The 27579-nt window shown below is 37.8% G+C and overlaps 1 protein-coding gene across 16 annotated transcripts in view; it reads left to right on the forward strand.

The window, feature by feature from the left end:
* Window positions 1–27579, forward strand: part of NOL4 (nucleolar protein 4) — a 555347-nt gene that overhangs the window by 208593 nt on the left and 319175 nt on the right. For all 16 annotated transcript variants that reach the window (XM_055559249.1, XM_055559238.1, XM_055559237.1 and 13 more), the window contains one exon: window positions 6048–6197. In XM_055559249.1, coding sequence (XP_055415224.1) covers window positions 6126–6197 — 72 coding nt within the window. In that variant the 5' untranslated portion in view covers window positions 6048–6125. The remainder of the gene's footprint in view (window positions 1–6047; window positions 6198–27579) is intronic.

The following is a 27579-nucleotide window of genomic DNA, read 5'->3' on the forward strand; positions in this document are numbered from 1 at the left end:
AACATACATGAGTATTAATTATATTAATCATCAGATCAGATCAGATCAGTTGCTCAGTCCTGTCCGACTCTTTGCGACCCCATGAATCGCAGCACGCCAGGCCTCCCTGTCCATCACCAACTCCCGGAGTTCACTCAGACTCACGTCCATCGAGTCAGTGATGCCATCCAGCCATCTCATCCTCTGGCATCCCCTTCTCCTCCTGCCTCCAATCCCTCCCAGCATCAGAGTCTTTTCCAATGAGTCAACTCTTCACATGAGGTGGCCAAAGTACTGGAGTTTCAGCTTTAGCATCATTCCTTCCAAAGAAATCCCAGGGCTGATCTCCTTCAGAATGGACTGGTTGGATCTCCTTGCAGTCCAAGGGACTCTCAAGAGTCTTCTCCAACACCACAGTTCAAAAGCATCAATTCTTCGGTGCTCAGCCTTCTTCACAGTCCAACTCTCACATCCATACATGACCACGGGAAAAACCATAGCCTTGACTAGACGAACCTTTGTTGGCAAAGTAATGTCTCTGCTTTTGAATATGCTATCTAGGTTGGTCACAACTTTCCTTCCAAGGAGTAAGCGTCTTAATTTCATGGCTGCAGACACCATCTGTAGTGATTTTGGAGCCCAGAAAAATAAAGTCTGACACTGTTTCCACTGTTTGCCCATCTATTTCCCATGAAGTGGTGGGACCAGATGCCATGATCTTCATTTTCTGAATGTTGAGCTTTAAGCCAACGTTTTCACTTCTCCACTTTCACTTTCATCAAGAGGCTTTTGAGTTCCTCTTCACTTTCTGCCATAAGGGTGGTATCATCTGCATATCTGAGGTTATTGATATTTCTCCTGGCAATCTTGATTCCAGCTTGTGTTTCTTCCAGTCCAGCATTTCTCATGATGTACTCTGCATATGAGTTAAATAAACAGGGTGGCAATATACAGCCTTGACAAACTCCTTTTCCTATTTGAAAGCAGTCTGTTGTTCCATGTCCAGTTCTAACTGTTGCTTCCTGATCTGCATATAGGTTTCTCAAGAGGCAGATCAGGTGGTCTGGTATTCCCATCTCTTTCAGAATTTTCCATAGTTTATTGTGATCCACACAGTCAAAGGCTTTGGCATAGTCAATAAAGCAGAAATAGATGTTTTTCTGGAACTCTCTTGCTTTTTCCATGATCCAGCGGGTGTTGGCAATTTGATCTCTGGTTCCTCTGCCTTTTCTAAAACCAGCTTGAACATGAGGAAGTTCATGGTTCACATATTGCTGAAGCCTGGCTTGGAGAATTTTAAGCATTACTTTACTAGTGTGTGTGTATATTATATCCCTAGGGCTTATAACTGGGAGTTTGTACCTTTTAACCATTAATCAGTTCCCCTTATCCCACCCTTCTCAAGTAACCACAAATCTCATCTATTTTTCTGTGACTTTGTTTATTTGCTTTTGGAGGTATAATTGACCTATAACATTATGTTAGCTCCTGGTGCATATCTCATGATTCAGTATTTCTATACATTACAAAATGATCACCACAATAAGACTAGTTCATATACAAAGATATTACATTGTTATGCCTGTATTTCCCATGTTGTAACTCATTTATTTTGTAACTGGAAGTTTATACCTCTTAATTTGTCTCACCTGTTTCACTCATCCCTTACTCCATGTCCCACTGGCAATCACCTCCTTGTTCTGTGTGTCTGTGACTCTGTTTCTATTTCATTATGTTTGTTCACTTATTTTTTAGATTCTACATATAAGTAAAATCAGGGTATTTGTCATTCTCTGAATTATTTCACTTAATACTGTCTAGGTCCATCCATGTTTTTGCAAAGGGCAACATCTCATTCATCTTTATGGCTGAGTAGCACACTATTATGTATATGTATATCATATATCTATATCTTGCTTACCTGGTGGTTGTAATACTGTTTTTCTACCAGTTTCATGCTGCTTTGACTGTTGTATCTTTGTAGTATGGTGTGAAGTCAGGGAGTCTGATACCTTTCAGCTCTATTATGCTTTCTCAAGATCAGTGCAGTCAGTTCAGTTGCTCAGTCATGTCCACCTCTTTGCAACCCCATGGACTGCAGCATGCCAGGCTTCCCTGTCTATCTCCCGGAGCTTGCTCAAACTCATGTCCACCGAGTTGGTGATGCCATCCAACCATCTCATCCACTGTTGTCCCCTCCTCCTACTGCCTTCAATCTTTCCCAGCATCAGGGGCTTTTTAAGTGAGTCAGTTCTTTGCATCAGGTGGCCAAATTATTGGAATTTCAGCTTCAAAATGAGTCTTACCAATGAATATTCAAAACTGATTTCCTTTAGAATGGACTGGTTGTATCTCCTTGCAGTCCAAGGGACTCTCAAGAGTCTTCTCCAACACCACAGTTCAAAAGCATCAATTCTTTGGCACTCAGCTTTCTTTATGGTCCAAATCTCACATCCATATATGACCACTGGAAAAACCATAGCCTTGACTAGACAGACCTTTGTTGGCAAAGTAATGTCTCTGCTTTTGAATATGCTATCTAGGTTGGTCATAACTTTCCTTCCAAGGAGTAAGCGTCTTTTAATTTCATTGCTGCAGTTGCCATCTGCAGTGATTTTGGAGCCCAGAAAAATAAAGTCAGCCTCTGTTTCCACTGTTTCCCCATCTATCTACCATGAAGTGATGGGACCGGATGCCATGATCTTCGTTTTCTGAATGTTGAGCTTTAATCCAACTTTTTCACTCTCCTCGTTCACTTTCATCAAGAGGCTCTTTTGTTCTTCTTCACTTTCTGCTATAAGGGTGATGTCATCTGCATATCTGAGGTTATTGATATTTCTCCTGGCAATCTTGATTCCAGCTTGTGTTTCTTCCAGTCCAGTGTTTCTCATGATGTACTCTGCATATGAGTTAAATAAACAGGGTGACAATATACAGCCTTGACATACTCCTTTTCCTATTTGGAAGCAGTCTGTTGTTCCATGTCCAGTTCAAACTGTTGCTTCCTGACATGCATACAGATCTCTCAAGAGACAGGTCAGGTGGTCTGGTATTCCCATCTCTTTCAGAATTTTCCACAGTTTATTGTCATCCATACAGTCAAAGGCTTTGGCATAGTCAATAAAGCAGAAATAGATGTTTTTCTGGAACCCTCTTGCTTTTTTGATGATCCATCGGATTTCGGCAATTTGATCTCTGGTTCCTCTGCCTTTTCTAAAACCAGCTCAAACGTCTGGAAGTTCACTGTTCATGTACTGTTCACTGTTCAGGCTGAAGCCTGGCTTGGAGAATTTTAAGCATTACTTTACTAGTGTGTGAGATGAGTGCAATTGTGTGGTAGTTTGAGCATTCTTTGACATTGCCTTTCTTTGCCATCATAGTCAACAAAAGAGTCCAAAATGCAGTACTTGGATGCAGTCTCAAAAACGAGAGAATGATCTCTGTTCATTTCCAAGGCAAACCATTCAATATCACGGTAATTCAAGTCTATGCTCCAACCAGTAACACCGAAGAAGCTGAAGTTGAACAGTTCTATGAAGACCTATAAGACCTAGAACTAACACCCAAAAAGATGTCCTTTTCATTATAGGGGATTAGTATGCAAAAGTAGGAAGCCATGAAACACCTGGAGTAACAGGTAAATTTGCCCTTGGAGTACAGAATGAAGCAGGGCAAAAGCTAATAGAGTTCTGCCAAGAGAACGCACTGGTCATAGCAAACACCCTCTTCCAGCAACACAAGACAAGACTCTACACATGGACATCACCAGATGGTCAACACCGAAATCAGATTGATTATATTCTTTGCAGCCAAAGATGGAGAAGCTCTATACAGTCAGCAAAAACAAGACTGGGATCTGACTGTGGCTCAGATCATGAATGCCTTATTGCCAAATTTAGACTTAAATTGAAGAAAATAGGGAAAACCATTAGACCACTCAGATATGACCTAAATTAAACCCCTTATGATTATACAGTGGAAGTGAGAAATAGATTTAAGGGACTAGATCTGATAGACAGAGTGCCTGATGAACTACGGACGGAGGTTTGTGACATTGTACAAGAGACAGGGATCAAGACCATCCCCAAGAAAAAAAAATGCAAAAAAGCAAAATGGCTGTCTGGGGAGGCCTTACAAATAGCTGTGAAAAGAAGAGAAGCAAAAAGCAAAGGAGAAAAGGAAAGATATAAGCATCTGAATGCAGAGTTCCAAAGAATAGCAAGGAGAGATAAGAAAGCCTTCCTCAGCGATCAATGCAAAGAAATAGAGGAAAACAACAGAATGGGAAAGACTAGAGATCTCTTCAAGAAAATTAGAGATACCAAGGGAACATTTCATGCAAATATGGGCTCAATAAAGGACAGAAATGATAGGGACCTAACAGAAGCAGAAGATATTAAGAAGAGGTGGCAAGAATACACTGAAGAACTGTACAAAAAAGATCTTCATGACCCAGATAATCAGGGTGGTTGATGATCACTGACCTGGAGCCAGACATCCTGGAATGTGAAGTCAAGTGGGCCTTAGGAAGCATCACTATGTGAAAAGCTAGTGGAGGTGGTGAAATTCCAGTGGAGCTATTTCAAATCCTGAAAGATGATGCTGTGAAAGTGCTGCATTCAATATGCCAGGAACTCAGCAGTTGGCCTTATATAAAACTTTATATATATGCAGATATTTATTATCCTGCTTTAGGCACTACTGCTTCTGAGATCTATTATAAACCAGAAACAAATCGATAAAATAAAATGAAACTAACAAAAAACATCATGCAATTTGCTTTCAGTTTTGCAGTGAACTTAGTCTGCTAGCACTATTGTTTGTTTGTTTGTTTTTTAATTTTATTTTATTTTTAAACTTTAAAAAATTGTATTAGTTTTGCCAAATATATGCCAGCACTCTTGTTGAAAGAGGCTTTGCCGTTTGACGCATTGGCTGCGTAATGATTTTGCTCAGGTTAATCACCTTCGTGTGTTGTGTGCCAGCACTGATGGAAATGCAGAGTTACTTCAGGTTGAATAAGGTTTGAATAAGAACACTGTCTGAATGTGTGTGTGTGTATTTGTAAGTAGGAAAACCTTTCACTTCAGAAATAAAAATGTATCTATGATGTCAATATTAGACTAAGGGTTAAAGGTTAAAAATGGGAGCTCTAGAGACAGGTGGTACTTGGGATCCTCCACTCAGAAGTAGTGAATTCTTTCAGGTGGAGCCATGTAAGATTAAATTTATTTCTTATCTCATTCAAAGCTTACTATTTACTCTTCTCAATCACATACGGGAACTTTTGGCTCCTTGTGGTCTTTCTCTCTGCCATGATGAATCCCCTGCTTCAGCATACTGTCAAATTCTGTTTCTTATATGAAGGTGCTTTAGTCAGAGATGACATCTTTATTTTCTGAATTGCCCTAGTACTTATATTTTTATCATGATCATCAGAATGGCAAAAGCCACGATTTACTGACTGTTCACTAAATGTCAAACACTGGGTTATATCCCGTACATACATTATTTCATTTAATGATTACAGTTCTGTTAAGTAAGCAACATCCCTATTTTATGGGTAAGAAAACAAATTTAGAGAGGTTTAGGTGATTTGCACAAAATACACAACTTCTGAGTGGATGATCCAAATTTTACACCTAGATAATCTCTAGAGCTCACAGTTTTAACCTTTAACACATACTATCCCTTAGTCTAATGTGGATAGAAGAATAGATGAATTTTCTTTCCTAGACTCTATGATATTACCGTAGAGGTTTCATATTATTTCTTTCATTTCTCTAATAACAATGTCCAGTACCCAGGGACACAATAGATATTTATTAGATAAATCAATCTTTGTTGGCATGATTAAATCTGCCAAATATCTCTTTCATGTTTCTTAAAGTTTTATATGTAAATAAAGTATAAAACGAGATATTCAATCACATGTTTTCAATTTTCCTATCTAGATGATTTGGTTCGGTTTATCAAAATGCTTTTGTATAATGAAATGTATGTGTTAATCTTATGTATTTAATACATATTTATTAATCTTATGCCTTTTTGTTTTGTTTTGTTTACAGGATGGCGTAGGGGTAGATGAGAAGCTATCTTTGCGGCGGGTAGCTGTGGTTGAAGATTTCTTTGACATTATCTATTCAATGCATGTGGAAACAGGGCCAAATGGAGAACAAATTCGGAAACATGCTGGACAAAAGAGAACTTACAAAGCAGTAAGTTGAGAAACGAAAATAAGAGAGAAAAAAAGGCATGCATTTTGAAATTTGATATTATATACTTACTAAAGTTGGGTTAATTATGAATATTCTATCTTCAACATAAATTTTACCGTATCATGATCATACGCAGCATTTAAACTATTATTATTACTGATTTTATCTTTGTTGTATGTTCACTAAGTTTATTTCATATAGTTCAAATGTGTTTTTAGTGTTATTTTTTTTAAAATAAGCATACAATGTGGTTAGTCCCAGTTAAATGCCCACATGGGAAGATTATTTGTGTTATATGTTCAATACATAATATATTTTCAAATCATACAATATAAATTATGTACTGGAACAGATGAACTTTTTACTACTACTATTGTCTTAACTGTCCTTCCCCTTCAAATCATATTAATATGTTCAGGTATTTCTTATTTAATAATTATAATCACATGAATAAGAAAATTTTATGTCCTCTTCTTATATTACCTTGTATTAAATACATTTACCCTGAAGGGTATGCATTTCTTAATTTTCCAGTATAGATTATTTTTAAAATATGTGTTATTTTTATAGTCTAATGCCCTTGATCAATTAAAAATGAAAATATATAATGTTTTTATTGTAAATTATCTAGAAAACAGATTTAATTAACTGTTAGACTTTGAAATAGTTACTGTCAAAATGAAGTTATATATTATTTCTAAAGTTTCTAATTATACTTACTGTTCGATCTAAACATTTTATTCTAGTTTTTAATTTAATTAAACATTTTATGAAATCATCTTACTATAGATAATTCATCCTTTCTAGGAAAATTGAACAGTAAATCATTCTTTTCCAATATGAGCAAGTGTACATCAGAAATACTTTATCAGCAATCAGAACAATATCTTTTTTTTATGATTCTTATTGAACTTTGCTTTTGGCTACCTTTATATTAACTGTTTTCAGCTATATTTATACACAATATCAGTCTGGATCCATTTTTTTTTCAGATACAGAAAAATGTGTGAAATGCTCAAAGTTTCAAATACAGGTACATATGTTTGAAAATTAGCTACTGAGCATAAGAAATAGCTTCTTTTCCATAACTATTTTTTGCTATATTTCCAGGATCATATTGAATCTTAGTTGCATAATAACCCCTAATACATGTTGTATTTATCTCTCCTTCTCTATGGTTTTGTTTCTTGGCTGTTTCCAGATTGCATGGTTTGTGGGCAGGCACTTTTGTAAGTTTCCTTACATAATTCTGCCACATAAACTTTCTTTTGACTTACATATCCTAGGAGACATTTTTATCATGACTAATGACAATGATATAGCTTCTTAAATTTTTTTTGTGTAAACTAATATTACTGAACATACTCATTTTGCCTGTCTCCTAAGCCAGGGCTGTATCTCTAGATACTAATAGGAGAAAAAATTATATATTGATCTACTAATATTACTAACTGTGTATTCTTATGGTAATGATAATTCATTTTTACAAAATAGCTACCTGAACTTGATAGGACTTTGTAAGGTAGGAATACATAAATTCAATTGTATTAAAGGAAAGCAAACCAACAAAAAACCCAAGTAGCTTCATTGTCAGTAATCATATGGCAGCCAAATCTGTGTAGGTGCCAAAAGCAATTGAAAGTGATTTAATCTTTGAAGTGCATTTACTAGAGACTTTTAATTAAAATAAAAATAGATCATAGACCCAAATCTCTCATTCTATGTTTTACTAAATGTAGAGACTCTGATCTACTGCCATAAAGCATGCTAAACCCTTCCAATAAATTGGCAAATACATTTCCAATATATATCATTTTGCATTAACATTTTGGAGACATTTTCTGCATTTTGGAGTAGAGATAGATACCAACTTTGAACATACTAATAGTGTCTGAAGCATCACCCATTCCCTCTTGAGAATGTCCTTTTTGAAGATCCTTCTCTTTGCCAAATTTAATTTTTGTTTTTGCAATTAAAGTATTCTCACCTTTTCCTACTACCACAAAGGTTTCTTCTGGCCTAATCTTTTGCCTTCTGGTATCTCTCGATTTAATCCTAATTAGAAAACGTTTCCATTTTATGGAGTAATAATATATCATAGGGGAAGAAAAAAAAAACACTGCTGCATTGCCAGCAAAACTGTACACACGACTCTATAATGAATTTAAGTCTAATGTTAAAAGTTAATATAAGTGTTCAACTAATGGGACATCACACTAAATGTAATTTGAAATGAAATGGTTTAGTGCTGTTAGGGCCCTAGACTGTTGGGTCAGAATTTAGTTCTCAATGCTAATGCTGGAATTGGCTAGTCATTGGTAAAATTAGCTAGATACCTACTGCAATTATAATGGTTCCCATTAAGATTATTTTCTATTTCTAACACATTGGCTCATAGAACATGCATGATTATGTTTATTGACTTTCTTTTTCTCCCTTATGCTACATAGCCAAGAAACTATACTTATACAACTAATCATTAAAACGTGTCATATTGTCTTAATAATATTACCAATAGATTTAGTGGTCATTTTATTTACTTTGCCTTTTTTGCAAATCTTTTCTGTGTTTTCACTCTGCAGGAAATGGTGGTCCTTTAATATTGGATTAACTTCTGAATGCCATTTGTTTTTACCTATCTGCAGTATATCATTCCTTGAAATATCTAGTCATTATACAACTTAAATTTTATCGCAATCTGATCTGACTAGAGATAAAATTGGAGGGTGTGTTCTACTACTTATGAGCTCTTTTTTAAAAATCCACATAAAATGACACATTTTAGGAATATGTAAAGGCTATCAAAAATAATTTTTTCAGCCATTGTTGAATTCTAGTGTCTTTTAGGTATTTTTTCCCTTTCATTTGTCTCTCTGTATAAACCTTTATTGGTGCATTGAATGTGTTTCCTTCAATATTTTTGAGTTGATTATGTACATTAACAGAGGAGAGAAGAAGTGCGAATCATTCAGATATCACTTATATTTGAACTTAAATGTATCTTTCTACTGAAGATTGAATGCAAGTATACTTCGCAGGTTGGAAAGTGACTTCAAAATTAATTGTGTAACGTTGTTTAAAAAAATCATGAATGCAGGAAGCTATCTTCCAGTCCTTAACTTTTCTGAAGTCTTTAACTAGTGTCTGAATTCCACCTTCAGGAAACAGCTCTTCTCCAGTTGTGTTTTATCTCTTGCATTTTGTCACAGGCTAAAGCACAGTTGGCTTCCCAGAAAGGTGTCTTTAGTTAGGGTCCAATTAAAGGATAAAGTTTCAAAGCTCTTTCTTGCTAAAATAAAAGCAAGTGGTGGAAATACAGGAACTGGTGAGAAAAGTCAGTGTTTTCAGTAGACAGAACAGTCTGCATATATACGTGTAAATGTACACATACACATGTAACTTGTGGTGTGAAACAGTAAGTTTACATGTATTACTCACATATAGAGCTGCCAATAATTGCATTCATTTAATTCCGAATGGAAAGCATATGCTACAGCTACAAGAAAGTAGACCAGAAGCCAGGCAGACTCAGTTTTAAATTTCAGATTTAGTACTTCCTCTCTGTGCCTCTTTGGGCCACTTATTTATTTTTTTTATTTTTTTCCCTCCTGTTTAGATAATGATATACAAGGCATGGTAAAATAAATAAATCAGTTAATGTTCATGAAGTGCTTGACTTGTGGTCAACTTTTGAGTAATGCTATTTCTCCTTTATCCAATCACTAGTCTTGTACCAGGTAGAAGGACAATCAGCATAGCTCCATCATTGTCCTAATTATAATTATGGATGTAATTTCCTCTGCTTGCCCCACTGCTTCCATGTTGGGAAAGAGAGGAAAAGTCATGACTGAGGCATTATTTTGTGTACATCTTACAAAAGTCACAGTCTCTGACAGTCCACAGCATAACCCACAGCATATGGTTTGACCCGGCTGAAGGGAAGAATGGAAGTAAGCCAGGATCCCTTTGTTTCCAACCTTTCCTGCTAGATGATGTTTCTGAGAATTTCAGTTATTTCTTTGCTTCTTCCCAAGTTCCAGTCTTACGTTAATTTTCAATTACTTTTCTGAAAAACTTTCAAACTGGCTCTCTTTAAATAATTTACTTTCAATATGAATAGAATATTCCTATTCAGGGATATTCATGGGCAGAGAAATCTGGTGGGCTAGAGCCCATGGGGTTGCAAAGAGTTGGACACGACTGAGAGACTGTAACAGCAACATTCAGGGACATACTATAGAAAAATAATATATGAGCCAGAATGCCTGTATCCCTACTCTGACTTTAGAAAGGAAAAGTATTTATTTTTTTCAGGTCCTGTAACACTTAACCTTAAAACCTAGTCAGCATCATTTTTATCCTGTTCTTTTTTTATTAATATCTATAGGTTTGGTGTCTTTACTGCTAAGTGGGATATTTTAACTTGCACTGTTTGGGCTAGTTTGTTATGTCAACATTTTCAGAATTCTTGTCAATTGAGAATAAGAGGAATGACAAAAAGTTGCAACCATTTTTACTGTCCAAAAACAAAAAGACTAAAGTTCTGAGAGTTCCTAGCAATTCATCTACCCTCTATTTGGCTTAGGCCACAGTTTTTGAACATGTGAAATGAGCGGGCTATATTTCTATTTTCTTCCAACTCTGAAGGAATTACAGCAATTTTCACTGTACGTGTGGAGTCATTACTGTACTAGGAGACACAAGGAAAATAGTACCAAAGTGAACAAGTTGGCTGGCACAAGAAGTGTTCAAACAGGGAAATGCCTCCTGCTCTTGATAAAGCAGATTGGCTGATGAACATAGCAGAGAGATAGAAGATTTTGGTTTTATTATTATCTAGAGAGCTCTCTCATAAATAATAATAATGATAATAATAATCATGAAAAGTATCTGTAGTCATTAGACTTCTTTTTTCCAAGTTTTTAAAATAGCAATCAAATAAGAAAGGGGATAAAAAATGACTCTCAAGTGTCAGCAGATTTTCACTGCTCTCCATTTTGTTAAAATTTTTGCAGTAATCTAAATCATGTGGTGAGTGGGCCATTACTAAATTTACAATGTGATTTTAAGCTGCAATGCAACAGATGTGACCACGCCTCAAATTTCATTGTAAACATAAATGATCCTGTAACCATCAGTCTTGCTTGACTTATAGTCCTGTAGTCTGATACACTACTGAAATAGCGGGTTATAGTTATTTCTGTGCCTAGTGTCAGGAAGGCCTTGATCTCTGAATATCATTTTCCTTCCTATCACAATGCCTTAAGTTTATAATTAGAATTTAATTTCTTTGGATTAAACCATTGACCTCTATATCTTTATATGGACTTCACATATCCTTGGGCAAGAGAAGCTAGAGAATAAATTAGGCTGCTAGCAGTCATGGACATTTTGAGTGATCATTTTGTAAATATGTTTGTCTCTCATATGTAGCTGGGTTTAGCTGAAGAACAGGTAGGCAGGAAATGTGTGACATGCCATAGATAAACCTACTAATGTCCCAAGTAGCACAATCACCCTGATTTTTGTATGAGTCCTAGTGTGGCATCAGGGGTAGTAGTCTTTGGCATGTATGGTATAGAAGTTGAGAACTCATGTTAACAAGTGTGTGTGTGCTCAGTCACTTCAGTCATGTATGACTTCATGTGACCCCCACGGACTGTAGCCTGCCAGGCCCCCCCGTCCATGGGATTGATTCTCCATGCAAGAATACTGGAGTGGGTTGCCATGCCTTCCTCTAGGGATCGAACCTGTGTCTCTTGCATCTCCTGCATTGGCAGGTGGGTTATTTACCACGAGTGCCACCTGGGAAGCCCATGGTATCAAGATGAGGATGAAAAGCCACTGCAAACCCCACCTGTTTCTTTTTATGAAATATTTGTAAACGATGAGAGTATTGTTTCGAAATAGAAAGTGTTAGATTAAAAACTATGAACATTAAGTAGATTTCTCAGTGGAGGAACTGCCTAGTTATGATTTACGGATAGAATATCAACTGATGTGTTCCCGTGTCCCTCCTCAGACTCCCTTTTACTATTGTGATTTCTTCCTTTTGCTAACACAGATCCAAGTGCATATATAGGGTGTTTCTGAAGCCAAGGATTGAAGAAAATATTCTCTGGGGCTTGGAATTAATTTTATGTCTATAAACAATCTTCATGGACCTAATGTGAAAAAAAGAAAAGCAAAATAATACAGCAGTTAAACAGATATAAGTCCCTGTCTTTTTTATGCAGATTACATTGTTTATTTCTCTTTGTTATTACACCCTGAAATGGCTTAAATAAGCAACTGTTTGGGGTATCAAATAGAAGTAGGAAAAAATTTTAAATTATTCCAAACTCAAATATATTTTATAGACATTTGTTAATATAGAACTCAGTGATTCTGTTATATATTAAGTCAGTGATCTAAAAATATATTTTATTATTTTTAAACTTACTCGGTTATAACTATTTTATGGTACTTTTGTCTGATTCCTCTTGTTTATTTTATCCAATTTACTTAATGCAATTTTTAAAGGTTACCTTCCATTTACAGTTACTACAAAATATTGCTTGTATTTTCCATATTGTACAATATATCCTGGAGTCCATCTTATACCCAGTAGTTTGTGCCTCCCTTGCCCCTCATTCTCCCTTCTAGTAGCCACTAGTTTTTTTCTCTATATCTATGAGTCTGCTTCTTTTCTGTTATATTCAATAGTTTGTTGTATATTTTAGATTCCACACATGAGTGATATCACACAGTATTTGTCTTTCTGTGTCTGACTTATTTCACTTAACATAATGTCCTCCAAGTCCATCCATGTTGCTGAAAATAGCAAAATTTTCCTTCTTTTTTTCCCCCTTTATTTATAGCTAATGTCAAAGTTAAAAAAAAATGGTGGAGTCCCTAATGGTGGGGGGCCATATCCATCTCTCATTACTGTATAGTTTCAGCTTAGTAAAAGGACCATCACATGGTTTTCCATAAATGCTTGCTGAAGGAAAAATTTCACCTTGTCTCTGTGAAGTCCTTGAATTTTTGATACCAACTAAGTAGTATAAAGATGTTACTATAAATGGAGATAATGAAATAAGATCAGAACTGTGGCCCGTGACTGTAAAGACCCCACATTACCCAGTTCATGTTGACTTGAACAGCGCCCAGGATTTCTGCAGTTTTGCAGGCTCTGAATAAGGTAGCAAGGTTATTTAACCCATGTGCCCCCCTCCCTTTGTTTTTCAGGGAAAGTTTTGATGCTCCATTTAATTATGCTATCGTCTTTGAGGCAAGGTATAAACACATCACTTACATTTTCACACATTGGTTTATTTCTTATCAGATACACAACCATATCCACATATCCCCTCCCCAAGTGTAGAGGTTTTTTGAAGGTGATTGCTGAGTATTGAAAACAGCTATCAAATTTAAACATGGTACACATAATATTGGGCTTCCCTGATGGCTCAGATGGTAAAGAATCCACCTGCGATGTGGGAGACCTGGGTTCCATTCCTGGGTTGGGAAGATTCTCCTGGAGAAGGGAATGGCAACCCACTCCAGTATTCTTGCCTGGAGAATTCCATTGACAGAGGAGCCTGGTGGACTATAGTCCATGAGGTCACAAAGAGTCAGACACAACTGAGTGACTAAACACACACACACACACACACACACACATTACACCTAACTTTCATGTAGGAACACTCATTATTTTTGATAACTCATAATTACTCAGACTAAGCATAAGCAGTCAGATGCATAAAACCAACTCAGAAGGAAAAAGTAAATCAGTGGCCTGCCAATTAGAGTTATTAAATAGCAATCCTAAAACAGAATAATAATGTTCATTCATTTGTCAGAATTGATTTATTTCTTATACAGCTCTAGTGAGAATTAGCCCAGGTGGGCAGAGTAAGAGTGCAAATCCTTTATACTCAGAAACTTTCTTTTATGTAGTTGAGACCATCAAAATATTTAAGAACTCATCCAAACCAGTTTATCATCAACTAATGTCACAAATTCTGTCATTGATACTTTTTGTGTTATTGTGAATAGATATATTCCTTGAAAAGGAATTAACCCTTTGGGAAAATATCATTAATTCTTTATGTCCAGCTTGATAAATTGCTACTTCAGTGCACCCTTGTGGTGAAAATGTGCCAATGCAGCTTTTCAAACTGCACAGGACAAATAATACTTTCTAGTGGATGATTTGGAGAAGGCAATGACACCCCACTCCAGTACTCTTGCCTGGAAAATCCCATGGATGGAGGAGCCTAGTGGGCTGCAGTCCATGGGGTTGCTCAGAGTCGGACATGAGTGACTTCACTTTCACTTTTCACCTTCATGCATTGGAGAAGGAAATGGCAACCCACTCCAGTGTTCTTGCCTGGAGAATCCCAGGGACGGGGGAGCCTGATGGGCTGCCGTCTCTGGGGTCGCACAGAGTCGAACATGACTGATGTGACTTAGCAGCAGCAGCAGCAGCAGGGGATGATTCGTCTTCAGATCCAGAGGTTTAGGTTTTCCTGGACACTGTGATGATGTCAGAAATCAAAGCTCCCGAATTTCTTACAGTATATGCACATGGATATGTATTTAAATACCTATTTAATTGGGATAAAATATCAGATCAGTCACTCAGTCGTGTCCGACTCTTAGTGACCCCATGAATCGCAGCACGCCAGGCCTCCCTGTCCATTACCAACTCCCGGAGTTCACTCAGACTCACGTCCATCGAGTCAGTGATGCCATCCAGCCATCTCATCCTCTGTCGTCCCCTTCTCCTCCTGCCCCCAATCCCTCCCAGCATCAGAGTCTTTTCCAATGAGTCAACTCTTCGCATGAGGTGGCCAAAGTACTGGAGTTTCAGCTTAAACATCATTCCTTCCAAAGAAATCCCAGGGCTGATCTCCTTCAGAATGGACTGGTTGGATCTCCTTGCAGTCCAAGGGACTCTCAAGAGTCTTGTCCAGCACCACAGTTCAAAAGCATCAATTTTTCGGCACTCAGCCTTCTTCACAGTCCAACTCTCACATCCATACATGACCACAGGAAAAACCATAGCCTTGACTAGATGGACCTTTGTTGGCAAAGTAATGTCTCTGCTTTTGAATATGCTATCTAGGTTGGTCATAACTTTCCTTAGGAAAGAAGAATAGGACATGGGCTATTGGTATGAGGTAATAGAAAGAACATGGTACCACCTTTGATGTCAGGTAGACTTGAGTTTCACTTTTCACTTTCCTGCATTAGAGAAGGAAATGGCAACCCACTCCAGTGTTCTTGCCTGGAGAATCCCAGGGACAGTAGAGCCTGGTGGGCTGCCGTCTATGGGGTTGCACAGAGTCGGACACGACTGAAGTGACTTAGCAGTAGCAGCAGCAGACTTGAGTTTAAATCCTGATTAGGCAAGTTTTATGCATGCAGTTTTTGCATGTGTTAATTGTAGGGTTGTTTTGAGGCTCATAAGTATTTATGTATGTAAAGGTGTAAATGTAATCATTGGTCCCAACATGATATTTTATGTACACATTTTTATATTTAGAAACATGATATTCTCTAAAAATTCAGAATTGTTTGTGAGGTGACAGATGCCATAAATGCCTTTTTGTCTACTAACTAGATGTTGAGCAGCCTCTTTCTTTGTATCATCTATGTCCTCAGTGGCCCGTGGAAAACATCCATCCGTGTTTCCATTCATGACTTTTCCAGAATTGAAAGTACTATTCACTAACTTCATCTGCAGCAGTTTTAGTCATTTTATAAGTAACAAATGTCATCCTTTTCCTGTTTTTTTTTTCTTCTGTTCATCTGCTCTCCCCCTCCCCTTCCTCTCCCCCTCATTTTTCTGGGAATGTCCTCTGCCATAACACAGCCATGGTTGAGCATGGCTCTGCTCCTTGGTCCTAGCAATTGGAAAGGAGGTGAATAGTGAAAAAATGGATTCTAAGAATTGGAATTCAGACCAAATTTTTTTTGTATTTGGTGTTCAAATATTTTTAGGCATTCCTGGGCACTGTGATTTGGTATATGAAATGTATCCATTGATTTGCACAGTTATTTGTACAGTCTAAAGCAGCATTTCTGAGTAGGGCACTACAGACTTCGGGACCAGATAGATGGCATTGCCCCAGGTACTCCAAGATTTATCCTTAACCCCTGAGTGCTAAGTTCCAGCAACACAGTTCTAGTTATTCCTTGTTTTCAACGGTCACCTTGGTGTGCCTGACACACAGTGAGGCCAAAGAAACCAAAATGCTGGAGCAGAGAAAGTTTTATTGCAGGACCACACAAGGAGACGAGTGATTGGTGCCCTAAATCCTCTGAACTCCTCACAGACTCTGCACATTGCATATGAAGCAGAGATATCACTTTGCTGACAAAGGTCCCTATAGTCAAAGCTATGGTTTTCCCAGTTGTCATGTGTGGATGTGAGAGTTGGACCATCAAGAAGGCTGAGCACCGAAGGATTGATGCTTTCGAACTGTGGTATTGGAGAAGACTCTTGACAGTTCATTGGACTGCAAGGAAATCAAACCAGTCAGTCCTAAAGGGAATCAGTCCTGAATATTCATTGGAAGGACTGATGCTGAAGCTAAAGCTCCAATCCTTTGGCCACCTGATGCAAAGAACTGACTCATTGGAAAAGACCCTGATGCTGGGAAAGACTGAGGGTGGGAGGAGAAGGGGGTGACAGAGGATGAGATGGAGGGGTGGCATCACTGACTCAATGGACTTGAGTCTGAGCAAAGTCAGGGAGATGGTGAAGGACAGGGAGGCCCGGCATGCTGCAGTCCATGGGGTCTCAAAGAGTTGGACACGACTGAGCGACTTAGCAACAACGTGAGGGTTGTATGACTCACGGCTCTCCTTAGTAAAGTGAAGCCTAAGCGTCTCCATTTTTCTTCTGTTTCTCCTAAGATGGCTAAATCTTGACTGTTTTGGGTGACTGTGGCAGCAATATTCTTGACTACGTGTTTTAAAAGAAGTACTACCGTCCCTCTCCTTTGCAGGGCTTAGTAAGGGTAAACTTAAACCAAGGAAGCTGAAACAGGAACCCATGAGAACTTGACCATGCCACTGAATTCTGGACCAAAAAAAAGTTGAATCCAACTTGTTCTTCCCTAAGCCCCAGCAAAAACACTAATACATCACAGAAGATAGAGGAAGTCAATTTCCCCACACTTCCATGTGTGTAATTCTATATTTAATGAAGCTATTCATGCTGCAAGTCACTGAATAAACATTTGCTGTGTGGAGTCATTTTATTTACATGCAACAGTTAGGGATTCTCTTTATTTTACTTTTAGGAGCCATGTATGGAGAAAAACTTTTTTAGTGTCCATCTGCTCATTTTTTTTTTTTTTCATCTAATATAAAGATTCTCTGTTATGACAATCTGTTCCTTAATAGCCAGATATTCTAACAGAAGAAGAAACACAAAAACATTACCCACAACTTTGGAAATATAATTCCAGTTTGTTGGACTCTCTTTTTGCTGTAGTCACATTTGCACAGTTCATGGCTATTTTAATTATTGCAAAATACAACTCCAAGTTAAAGATGTTCATCATTATCATAAAGATAAAAATAGAAAATAAAGTTCTTTTCTGCAAAGCAGTATAGCTAAATTTTAAGTGTCATCAGTGAAGCAAAAACTATTTCTTATAAAAATGAATTAGCTATAATTAACTTAGATCATTTCTATTTCTTGTTTGCCTGCATCCGGATTTGCTAATGTATGGTGATGTCATGCTCAGCTCATGCGATGTGGCCCTGGAAGGGTGTTACCTCTCTATTTTCCTCCTCTTGTTTCTTTTCATCATATAGCATATTTCTGTGCCTCTGCCCAAGTTCACTGCCTTTGCCTCTTACTTTGCCCTTGTACCGTTTCCCTAGCCCTGGAGGCTAGACTGCACTTGATTCAATTTTTATTCCCCTCGCCCTTCATCTGAAACATTTGCCTTAGAGTTCCAACTTGCTTTTAGCTGTCTAAAGTTTGACCTGAACTGTCTAAGAATAGTCTTGCCCGCTTTAGACCTCCTTTGAATTTGCAGCCTTCCTTTTAAACTCGACCACATAGCCACCATCTTCTCTCAACACCACAGCAAATGTCTTTGGACTGACAGACTGTATTCCTGTGCTTTAGACCAGTATTTTTCACATTATGTATCATGACCCATTTGTGGATTTTAAGGTGAATGTAGTGAGTTGTGATAACTTTTACAAAAATGAAATAGAGAACATAAATGATCTGTTTTACTGTAGAAATGTGTATATGTGCTAGCTTAGGATGTAAAATACATTTCTGCCTGTGCTGTTGGTCTAAAAAGTTGGAAAACATTGCTTTCAGTGAGCACTGTGATTTCAGATTGCCTGCAGATGCCCAGTAATCACTTCCACCTACCCTGCTTCTCACTTCTGCTCTTGATATATTCTTAGATCTTCCTGGCACAACAGTTTGTTCCACATTTAAAATTATCTTCGGGCTCTAACCCATATTTTCATTCATCTCAGTTAAATGTACCCTACAAGGTTGCCAGATTTAACAAATAAAGATACAGAATGCCCAGTTGTATTTGAATTTCAGATTAGCAATAATTTTAATATGTTATTCCCAATATCACATGTTTATCTGGAATTCACATTTAATTGTGAGTGTTGTATTTTATCTAGGAACCTTTGTGTGCTAACTCGCTTCAGTCATGTCTGACTTTGTGCAACCCTATGGACTGTAGCCCCCCAGGCTCCTCTGTCCATGGGATTCTCCAGGCAAAGATACTGGAGTGGGTTGCTGTGTCCTCCTCCAGGGGCTCTTCCCAACCCAGGGATTGAACCTGCATCTCTTGTGTCTCCTGTTTTGCCAGGAGGGTTCTTTACCGATAGCACCACCTGGGAAGCCCCTTGGAATTTTAATCATATTTAAAAATCAACTCAAGGTATTCCTGAGTGGGGCACCCCTTAACTAAATGAAAAAGACAAGAGGACCTGATCAATGGGTGTGATGACTGAATATAGAAAATGATCAGAGAAGAACAAAGGGAATAGTAGGCACTGATATAAACTGAAAAAGGCATATTGGAGTAATTGATGAATACTGGAGTGGGTAGCCTATCCCTTCTCCAGCAGCTCTTCACAATTCAGGAATCTAACTGGAGTCTCCTGCATTGCAGGCAGATTCTTTACCAACTGAGCTATCAGGGAAGCCCCAGCAACAGTACCAGAGAGTAGCAAAATCAGTACTATGGGATTGATAAGAACCCAACCAAAAAGTTGAGCACCCACCACCAGGGGGCAGTAGAAAGTTCGAGGGGGCTAAAGTGCAAACCTGGCAGCATCCTAGTTTTGATATTGATGTTAAGGCCCAGGTGTTCAGTTGGCTAACAGATGTATAGAGGTCAAATAAATACAGTGTAACGGGAAGTCTTGCTGAAATGGCAGTTAGGATTTGGAAGCAAAAATTTCTGAGGGTCAGAGTAAATGCAAATTTGATCAGACAACCTAAATGTCTGCCTTTTTGTTTAACTGATTATGTTGCTATGAATACACTTTTTAGCTGAGAGCATTTATGATGAATCCTGATCAAAGCATTTTTTGGAATCACATTAAAATTAGCCAAAAAATTAACAATAAGTGATTATAATGATTTCCTATTTGTTGTTCAGTAGCTCAGTCCTTTCTGACTCTTTGAGACCCTATGGACTGCAGTACACCAGGCTTCCCTTTCCTTCACTATCTCCCAGAGTTTGCTCGAGCTCATGTCCACTGAGTCAATGATGTCATCAACCATCTCATCCTCTGTTGCCCCCTTCTCCTCCTGCCCTCAGTCTTCCTAACATCAGGGTCTTTTCCAGTGAGTTGACTCTTCATATCAAGTGGCCAAAGTATTGGAGCTTCAGCTTCAGCATCAGTCCTTCCAATGAATATTCAGGACTGATTTCCTTTAGGATTGACTGGTTTGATCTCCTTGCTGTCCAAGGGACTCTCAAGAGTCTTCTCCACATTGCAGTTCAAAAACATCAATTCTTTGATGCTCAGCCTTCTTGATGGTCAAACTCTCACACCCATACATGACTACTAGAAAAACCATAGCTTTAACTATAGGGACCTTTGTCAACAAAGTGATGTCTCTGCCTTTTACTACACTCCCTAGGTTTGTCATAGCTTTTCTTCAAAGGACCAAACATTGTTTGAGTTCATGGAGGCCCTCACTGTCCACAGCGATTTTGGAGCCCAGGAAAATAAAGTCTGCTACTGTTTGCATTTTTGCTCCATCTATTTGCCATGAAGTGATGGGACCAGATGCCATGATCTTCACTTTTTGCATGTTGAGTTTAAAGCCAACTTTTTCATTCTCTTCTTTCACCTTCATCAAGAGGCTATTTAGTTCCTCTTCACTTTCTTCCGTTAGGAATGTGTCATCTGCATATCTTATGTTATTGATATTTCTCCCAGCAATCTTGATTCCAGCTTGAACTTCATCCAATCTGGCATTTCACATGTTGCACTCTGCATATAAGTTAAACAAGCAGGGTGACAGTATACAGCCTTGATGTACTACTTTCCCAACTTTGAACCAGTCCATTGTTCCATGTCCAGTTCTTGACCTGCATACAGGTTTCTCAGGAGACAGGTAAGGTGGTCTGGTATTCCCAATGCTTGAAGAATTTTCCAGTTTGTTGTGATCCATAGAGTCAAAAGTTTTAGCATAGTCAATGAAGCAGAAGTAGATGTTTTTCTGGAATTCCCTTCCTTTTTATATGATCCAAGGGATGTTGGCAATTTGATCTCTGGTTCCTCTGCCTTTTATAAATCTAGCTTGTACATCTGGAAGTTCCATCATGTCTGGATTGTGAAAGTAACCAACAGTTGGTTTCAATTATTTAATATGGCCCAGAGTATTAGTGGTATAGAACCATACCTAGCAGTATTCAGGGATAATTTTAGTGCCTGTGTCTTTAATAGATATTTGTTCAAAGTTTAGGTGAAAAATGTCTTCACCTATGTAAGACTGTTTCCATGTGCCACTCCCCTGATCCAGAAGTTCCTCTGTAGAAGTATAATAATGTTCACTGCTTATCTTTTCTCTTGCATGAACTGAGTAAAAGAAAACTCAGATAAATGTAAGAAAACCATTGGTTAGACTTTATACTTTCATACCACATCTGTAAAAGTATCTGGGCCAAAGGCTATAGTGTTGGTAAGCTTTATATGTGTATGCCATATGTGTGTATATATACGTGTATGTTTTCTTCCTAATTCCCTTTCTTTAGATGTATTCAAAAATATACAGTGTGTAAACCAGATAGAGTGGCCCTTGTTGAACTGGAGATAATGCCCATAAATAAGATTTTCCTTCCTCAGATAGGGATCTCTCTGGACTGTGGTGTCTTTTTTGAATCAGGACACATGAGGTCCTGATCCATATGAGTATTTGGATTTATAGACTCTATTCAATTACATTTTAATTTTATTAGTTTCAAAAAATAAATTTTCTGCATCTTCATTATGCAGTTATGTACATTGCAAGTGGTATGTGATAAAATATCATAATGAAGGAAGTGAATGAAAGTCACTCAGTCATGTCCGATTCTGTGACTATACAGTCAATGGAATTCTTCAGGCCAGAATACTGGAGTGGGTAGCCTTTCCCTTCTCCAGGGGATCTTCCCAACCCAGGGATCGAACCCAGGTCTCCTGCATTACAGGAGGATTCTTTACCAGCTGAGCCACAAGGGAAGCCTAAGAACACTGGAGTGGGCAGCCTATCCCTTCTCCAGGAGATCTTCCCAACATTGCAGGTGGATTCTTTACCAACTGAGCTATCAGGGAAGCCCAAAATATCACAATATTGAACATTAAATATCACAATAGGGTTATGATAAATGTCATTAGGAGACTGTTTCTTTATATGTGATCTCAAGAGTTTCACAGAAGAGAATGTTAAATATTGGGCCCCAAAGGCAAGTTCTTCCATGGGTTTACTGTATGATACTTTGCAAAAAAAAAAAAAAAAAAAAAAAAATCTAGTGTTACTATTCCAGTGAAATAAAGGTGTTATTTCTTTTTTTAAAATTCACTTTATAAAGCTAATGTGGAGAAGGTAATTTCAAAAGTAGTGCGGTTAAACCAACTTTATTTTGCTCTAAAATTCAGTGTCTGAAATGGAGCACACTGTTTACAAAGGCATCAAGCTGTGGAGTAATGTTACTTAACAATGAAATTCAGCGCTTGCCTACTGTTTTTCCAAATTATTAACATTTAGTAGCAGCAGCAGCACTAATTCTGATTATTTTTGCTAAGACCTTAGTGAACTTAGGACAAAATGGTGTGATTCTGGTTGATAACTCTGATGATTTTAGCATTTTTTGTTTGCTAATGCTCATGATTTTCCCATGTCAAGCAATGTCTCTATTTTAGTGCATGTGTTAGGTTCAAATCTTAAACCAACAATAGCTTCTCTACTGGTGAGTGTCTTTGAACAATTACAGTCTTATTCCTTTAGAAATAGGTTATTTACACTCCTTATGTGTATTAGTTGCTCAGTCGTGTCAGACTCTTTGTGACCCCATGAGCTGTAGCCCTCCAGGCTTCTCTGTCCATGGAATTCTCCAGGAATGGATTACCATTCCCTTCTCAAGAGGGTCTTCCCGACCCAGGGATCAAACCCTGTCTCTTGCATCGCAGGCAGATTCTTTACCACGTGAGCCACAGGGAAGAAGGAACTCCTCCTTGTGCATTCTGTTAAAAATGGACCTCCTCTGCATTTAGTTGCTGGCTGTTACAATATTACAGCATTATGACAAAGCCATTACTTTAGCCTCAGTTCTGTTGGAACAGAACAGATGGCCAGTTAATTTCCTCCAGGTGGAGCTCTGTATTGTTACTGCAGTCTGATGTGTTTCTCATGGAACTCTGTAACCTGAGACAAGGTACAGAGCCCTTGACTGGCCCTTGTATTCAAAAGGGTCACCGCAAACCAGTCGGAGCATTTTATACTTTAAAGAACCTCACTCCAGGGAACATTATAAACATTTTAGTATAATTAACCTATGCTGTGAGGTTAATATTCCAACTCTTAAGGATGAGACAGTCTCTCTCTCTCATTTTTAATGCTGATGACCAGGAGAGGCTGTAAAATGTGGTGATCAAAACTGAATAAAAGGTAGGCTCTGAAACCAGAGCTTGTCTCTTCTTGTTTGATAAATTGTACAACCTCTCTGAAGCTTAGTTTCCTCGTGTGTTAAACAGAGATGATAATGGTGATGATAGGCATCTGTCCCTGGGACTGTTGTGAGCATTAAACGATAAAATACATATAGAATTCTTACTTAGTATAATTATTATTAAGTACCCAATTAATGGGAAACACACACATAATATAATTTTAGGAAAGCATTTCCTTTTGTGCAAAATAGCCAAAAAAAGTTAAAAGATGTCACAGAGTTAACAAGAACCCTAATTTAGAGAACTGTCAATTCTCTACCATTTCAGGAGCCAAAGAATTGCAGGTTTAGGGACAAGCTGAGTCAGTTTTGGGAACCTTTCTATTGAAAATGCTTGGACATTCAACACAGTTAAAATTAGAATTCTTAGGACTGGGCAGGAAGGACAGGACAAACAGTCCCGTTAAAATAATTTTTGTCTGTTATCAATTTTGCTGTTAATTTGCAAAACCTTATGGCTCAAGTTAATGAGATAACCTTGGATCGTGTAACTGTGACTCACGCAATCTGAAAAAGTATAGCAAAACAACAGTTTTTATTCACTTATTGGTTTTCTTTTACCAATGCAAGATATTTTTTTTAAACTTTATTTATTATTTTTTAAATTTTATTTTATTTTTAAACTTTACAATATTGTATTAGTTTTGCCAAATATCGAAATGAATCCACCACGGGTATACCTGTGTTCTCCATCCTGAACCCTCCTCCCTCCTCCCTCCCCATACCCTCCCTCTGGGTCGTCCTGTGCACCAGCCCCAAGCATCCAGTATCGTGCATCGTTTTTTGACTTTTACTAAGCTCCTATTTTACTTTTTTTAACTTTTTATTTCGTGTTGAAGTATAGCAATGCTGTGACCGTTTCAAGTGCACAGCAGAGTGACTCAGCCATATATATACAAGTGTCCGTTCTCCCACAAGCTCACCTCCCGTCCAGGCCGCCAAGTAACATTGAGCGAAGTTCCCTGCTCTGTCAGTAGGTCCTTATCGGTTACCATTTTAAATATAACAGTTTCTTATTGAATTATTTTGAGTAATTAATTTCAAAATTTTTCTAATTTCATATTACCCACATAGTCAGATCCCAGAAAGAAAGGAGACTTATTTCTGAATATAAAACTGTGCTATTCCAAAGTAAATGTAAGAAGACTTTAGGAATTACGTATATGATCAAATTTATGAGATTTGGACACTCATTTAACTGTGATTGACTTAAAATTTCAGTTCTTTTGAATAAGTTACAGTTTTAGCTTAATAAGTTTTTGAGGGGAAGGTGAGTGGCACTTGGGAACTGCCATTGGTTTGATACTTGTTGGATTTAAAAAACTGTTTCTTCTTCCTTCACAAAGAGAGGGGCATTGGCAAGGTAAAAATGCTCATCCTCCTTTCAACTACAGTATTTGTCAGTAAACTTTTCAGAAATAAGTTCCTGATAGTTTTTTTACATTTTATATTTTAACCCACAAGTGTGTAAGATCAATAGCAGTGCCCCTTACGAGCTTAATAATTAGATCCTCTTCAGGTGGATAGGTTTATCATTAGATTACTAATATCATCTTGGTTCTAAATGCTGTCCATTCATAGATGCTAAAGTTTAGTTATTTTTATGTAGAAGTATTACCATATTTTTAAATTGGAGAGGTGATTTCTACTTCTTAGAATGCTAATACAATTTATTATTTTCGGCATCCCTGATGAGTTCTGGTCCTAACGGACTTAGAATATAATGTTTTCATTGAAGACACTATCAATGTTGTCTAATACACAGATGAATTAAACTCTTTAGAAGTGATAAGCAATGAAAAAGGTGCCATAACATTCCCAGCATTCAACCATAGCTAATTTGATGTTAAAAAAAAAATAGGAAAAACAGGGTGTGAGGGCTGTCTGTCTGTGACACTGCTCACCCCGTTGATCGCCAGGGATGATTCGACTGATCTGGCTGATGAGGCGGGTGTATTTTTCCTTCCTCACCACTCCAGGTGCCTCCTCCCAAAACTGCACGCTCAACTGAAGAGCGTGACCTGCCCTGATAAAGGGCGATCATCCCTGGGCCAAGGGCATATGAGTAGCTGTGCTCCCCTGCCAGAACCTCCCCACATGCTCCCAAGGTCCATATGTAGGAGAATGTAGGATAGTCAAGCTTCCAAGACTCCAGACACACCAAATGAGGCACCACATGTGGCAGCCTGCCTTTCTTAAAAAGCATCAATGAATCTTACAAATCTTTGGCCACAACTCAAGTTGAAGGAATATTTAAAACAGATATATTTTAAATATATTTAAAATAGATAACTGACAAGGACTTACTGTATGCACAGGGAGTTCTGCTTGATATTCTGTAATAACCTATATGGGAAAATAATTTGAAAAAAAATAATAGAAAGAATTAATTTTAAAAACTTAGTATGTATATCTATAGAGCTTTGTAGCTATAATAATACTTATAATAAAAAAAATATAGCAGTGATAGCAGGAAGAAAACAAAAGTTCCCAAGTCCCAACTCTGGTAACACTTTGGGGTTTGGGGTAGGTTGGGCTTTTTCTTTTTTTACAATATCAAATTTTTGAAAATCTATTTTGAGGTTCCTGCTTTCCTTGGACCCTATGCATTTGTCTAACCTGTCTGTTGGATGAGCTCACCATGGTCCCTTGAGTGTATGGAAATAGACCAGGACTGAGACATCCAGTTTCAAGTTCCAACTCTTTGCTTTGCCCTCTCTTGTGTAACAGTGGCAGTTTATTTAACCTCTTGTACCAATGGATCCTCTTATCAAGGAATTCCTATATTTTAGGTATCCACTACCTAAATAATGGATACAAAACTCAGTGAAAACCAATATATAAATCTAAGAAACCAAGTCTGGATTTATAGAAAATAACATTTCTAAGAAAGAGATGCCTCATAATTATTCACATGATGAAGAGTGTGAGGTCATTAGTTTGTAAGATTCTATATGACTATGTTCTAGTCCTTCCTTTGGATGTTTATTTTTGTTACTGGCAATATATATGACTTGTCACATGGCAGTTGTTTTGTTGTTACTGTTTTTATTGTTGTTCTAGTGTTTCATTCAGAAGGAATGAGGCTAATATCCACTCTAGTGATGTTTTGCTTCTTATTACTAACAAGATGCAGCACTTCTGTGTTGATAAACCAATTCTAAGGAAATACACTCTGTCTTTCCCAGTTATAAAGATATTTCTAAGAATGAATTTTCAAATTAATATCATCCTCACTAGTGTTCTAGAAATGCTGTGTACCATAAATTCAAAGTCTGATTTCTGTCCTAGAAAAAGAGAAGTGATTAGATTGGGAAAATGGGTCAAGGAAATAGACATTTATGAATGACATAGTGTTTCATATCATTAATTATAGTTAGTAGAATGGTATTTCAAGTATATGAATCAAAATATTTTTCAATTTCTGTCCATTCTCGATTTGATTTGCACCTGTTTTTACATATTTAGGACTTTGATGAATAGACAGCTTGGAAGAACACATCCCTGAGTTTTATCTCTGTTTATGAACATCTGTTTAAAGTTGATTTAACATTTAAACATTCACAGAAGCAGATCTTTTCACCAGGGCAAGGGCCATAGGGAGCATTTAGCTCAGGCCTCAAGTTCAAGAGTCTTCATGTAGACTGTCCGTGTAATCTCTGAACGGGGTTATGAGAGGATATTGACAGGACCAAGCGCAGTATTTCATTATGGGCTTTAATTGTAATTATTAAAATGAAAATGTAATTATTCAAATGTACCATAATTTTAGAACTTTTAAAGGACATCTCCTCACTGTTTAAAAATGTTCTGAGAACTGTGGCAGTGGAGGCTGCCTGCTGCTGCTGCTGCTAAGTCGCTTCAGTCGTGTCTGACTCTGTGCGACCCCATAGACTGCAGCCCACCAGGCTCCCCCGTCCCTGGGATTCTCCAGGCAAGAACACTGGAGTGGGTTGCCATTTCCTTCTCCAGTGCATGAAAGTAAAAAGTAAAAGTGAAGTCGCTCAGTCGTGTCTGACTCCCAGCGACCCCATGGACTGCAGCCTACCAGCCTCCTCCGTCCATGGGATTTTCCAGGCAAGAATACTGGAGTGGGGTGCCATTGCCTTCTCCAGGAGGCTGCCTAGGACCCTTAATTTCAAACAGACTGGAGAGGAAAGATTCTG

This window comes from Bubalus kerabau, chromosome 21 (assembly GCF_029407905.1).
Source record: "Bubalus kerabau isolate K-KA32 ecotype Philippines breed swamp buffalo chromosome 21, PCC_UOA_SB_1v2, whole genome shotgun sequence".
Classification (NCBI taxonomy): domain Eukaryota; kingdom Metazoa; phylum Chordata; class Mammalia; order Artiodactyla; family Bovidae; genus Bubalus; species Bubalus kerabau.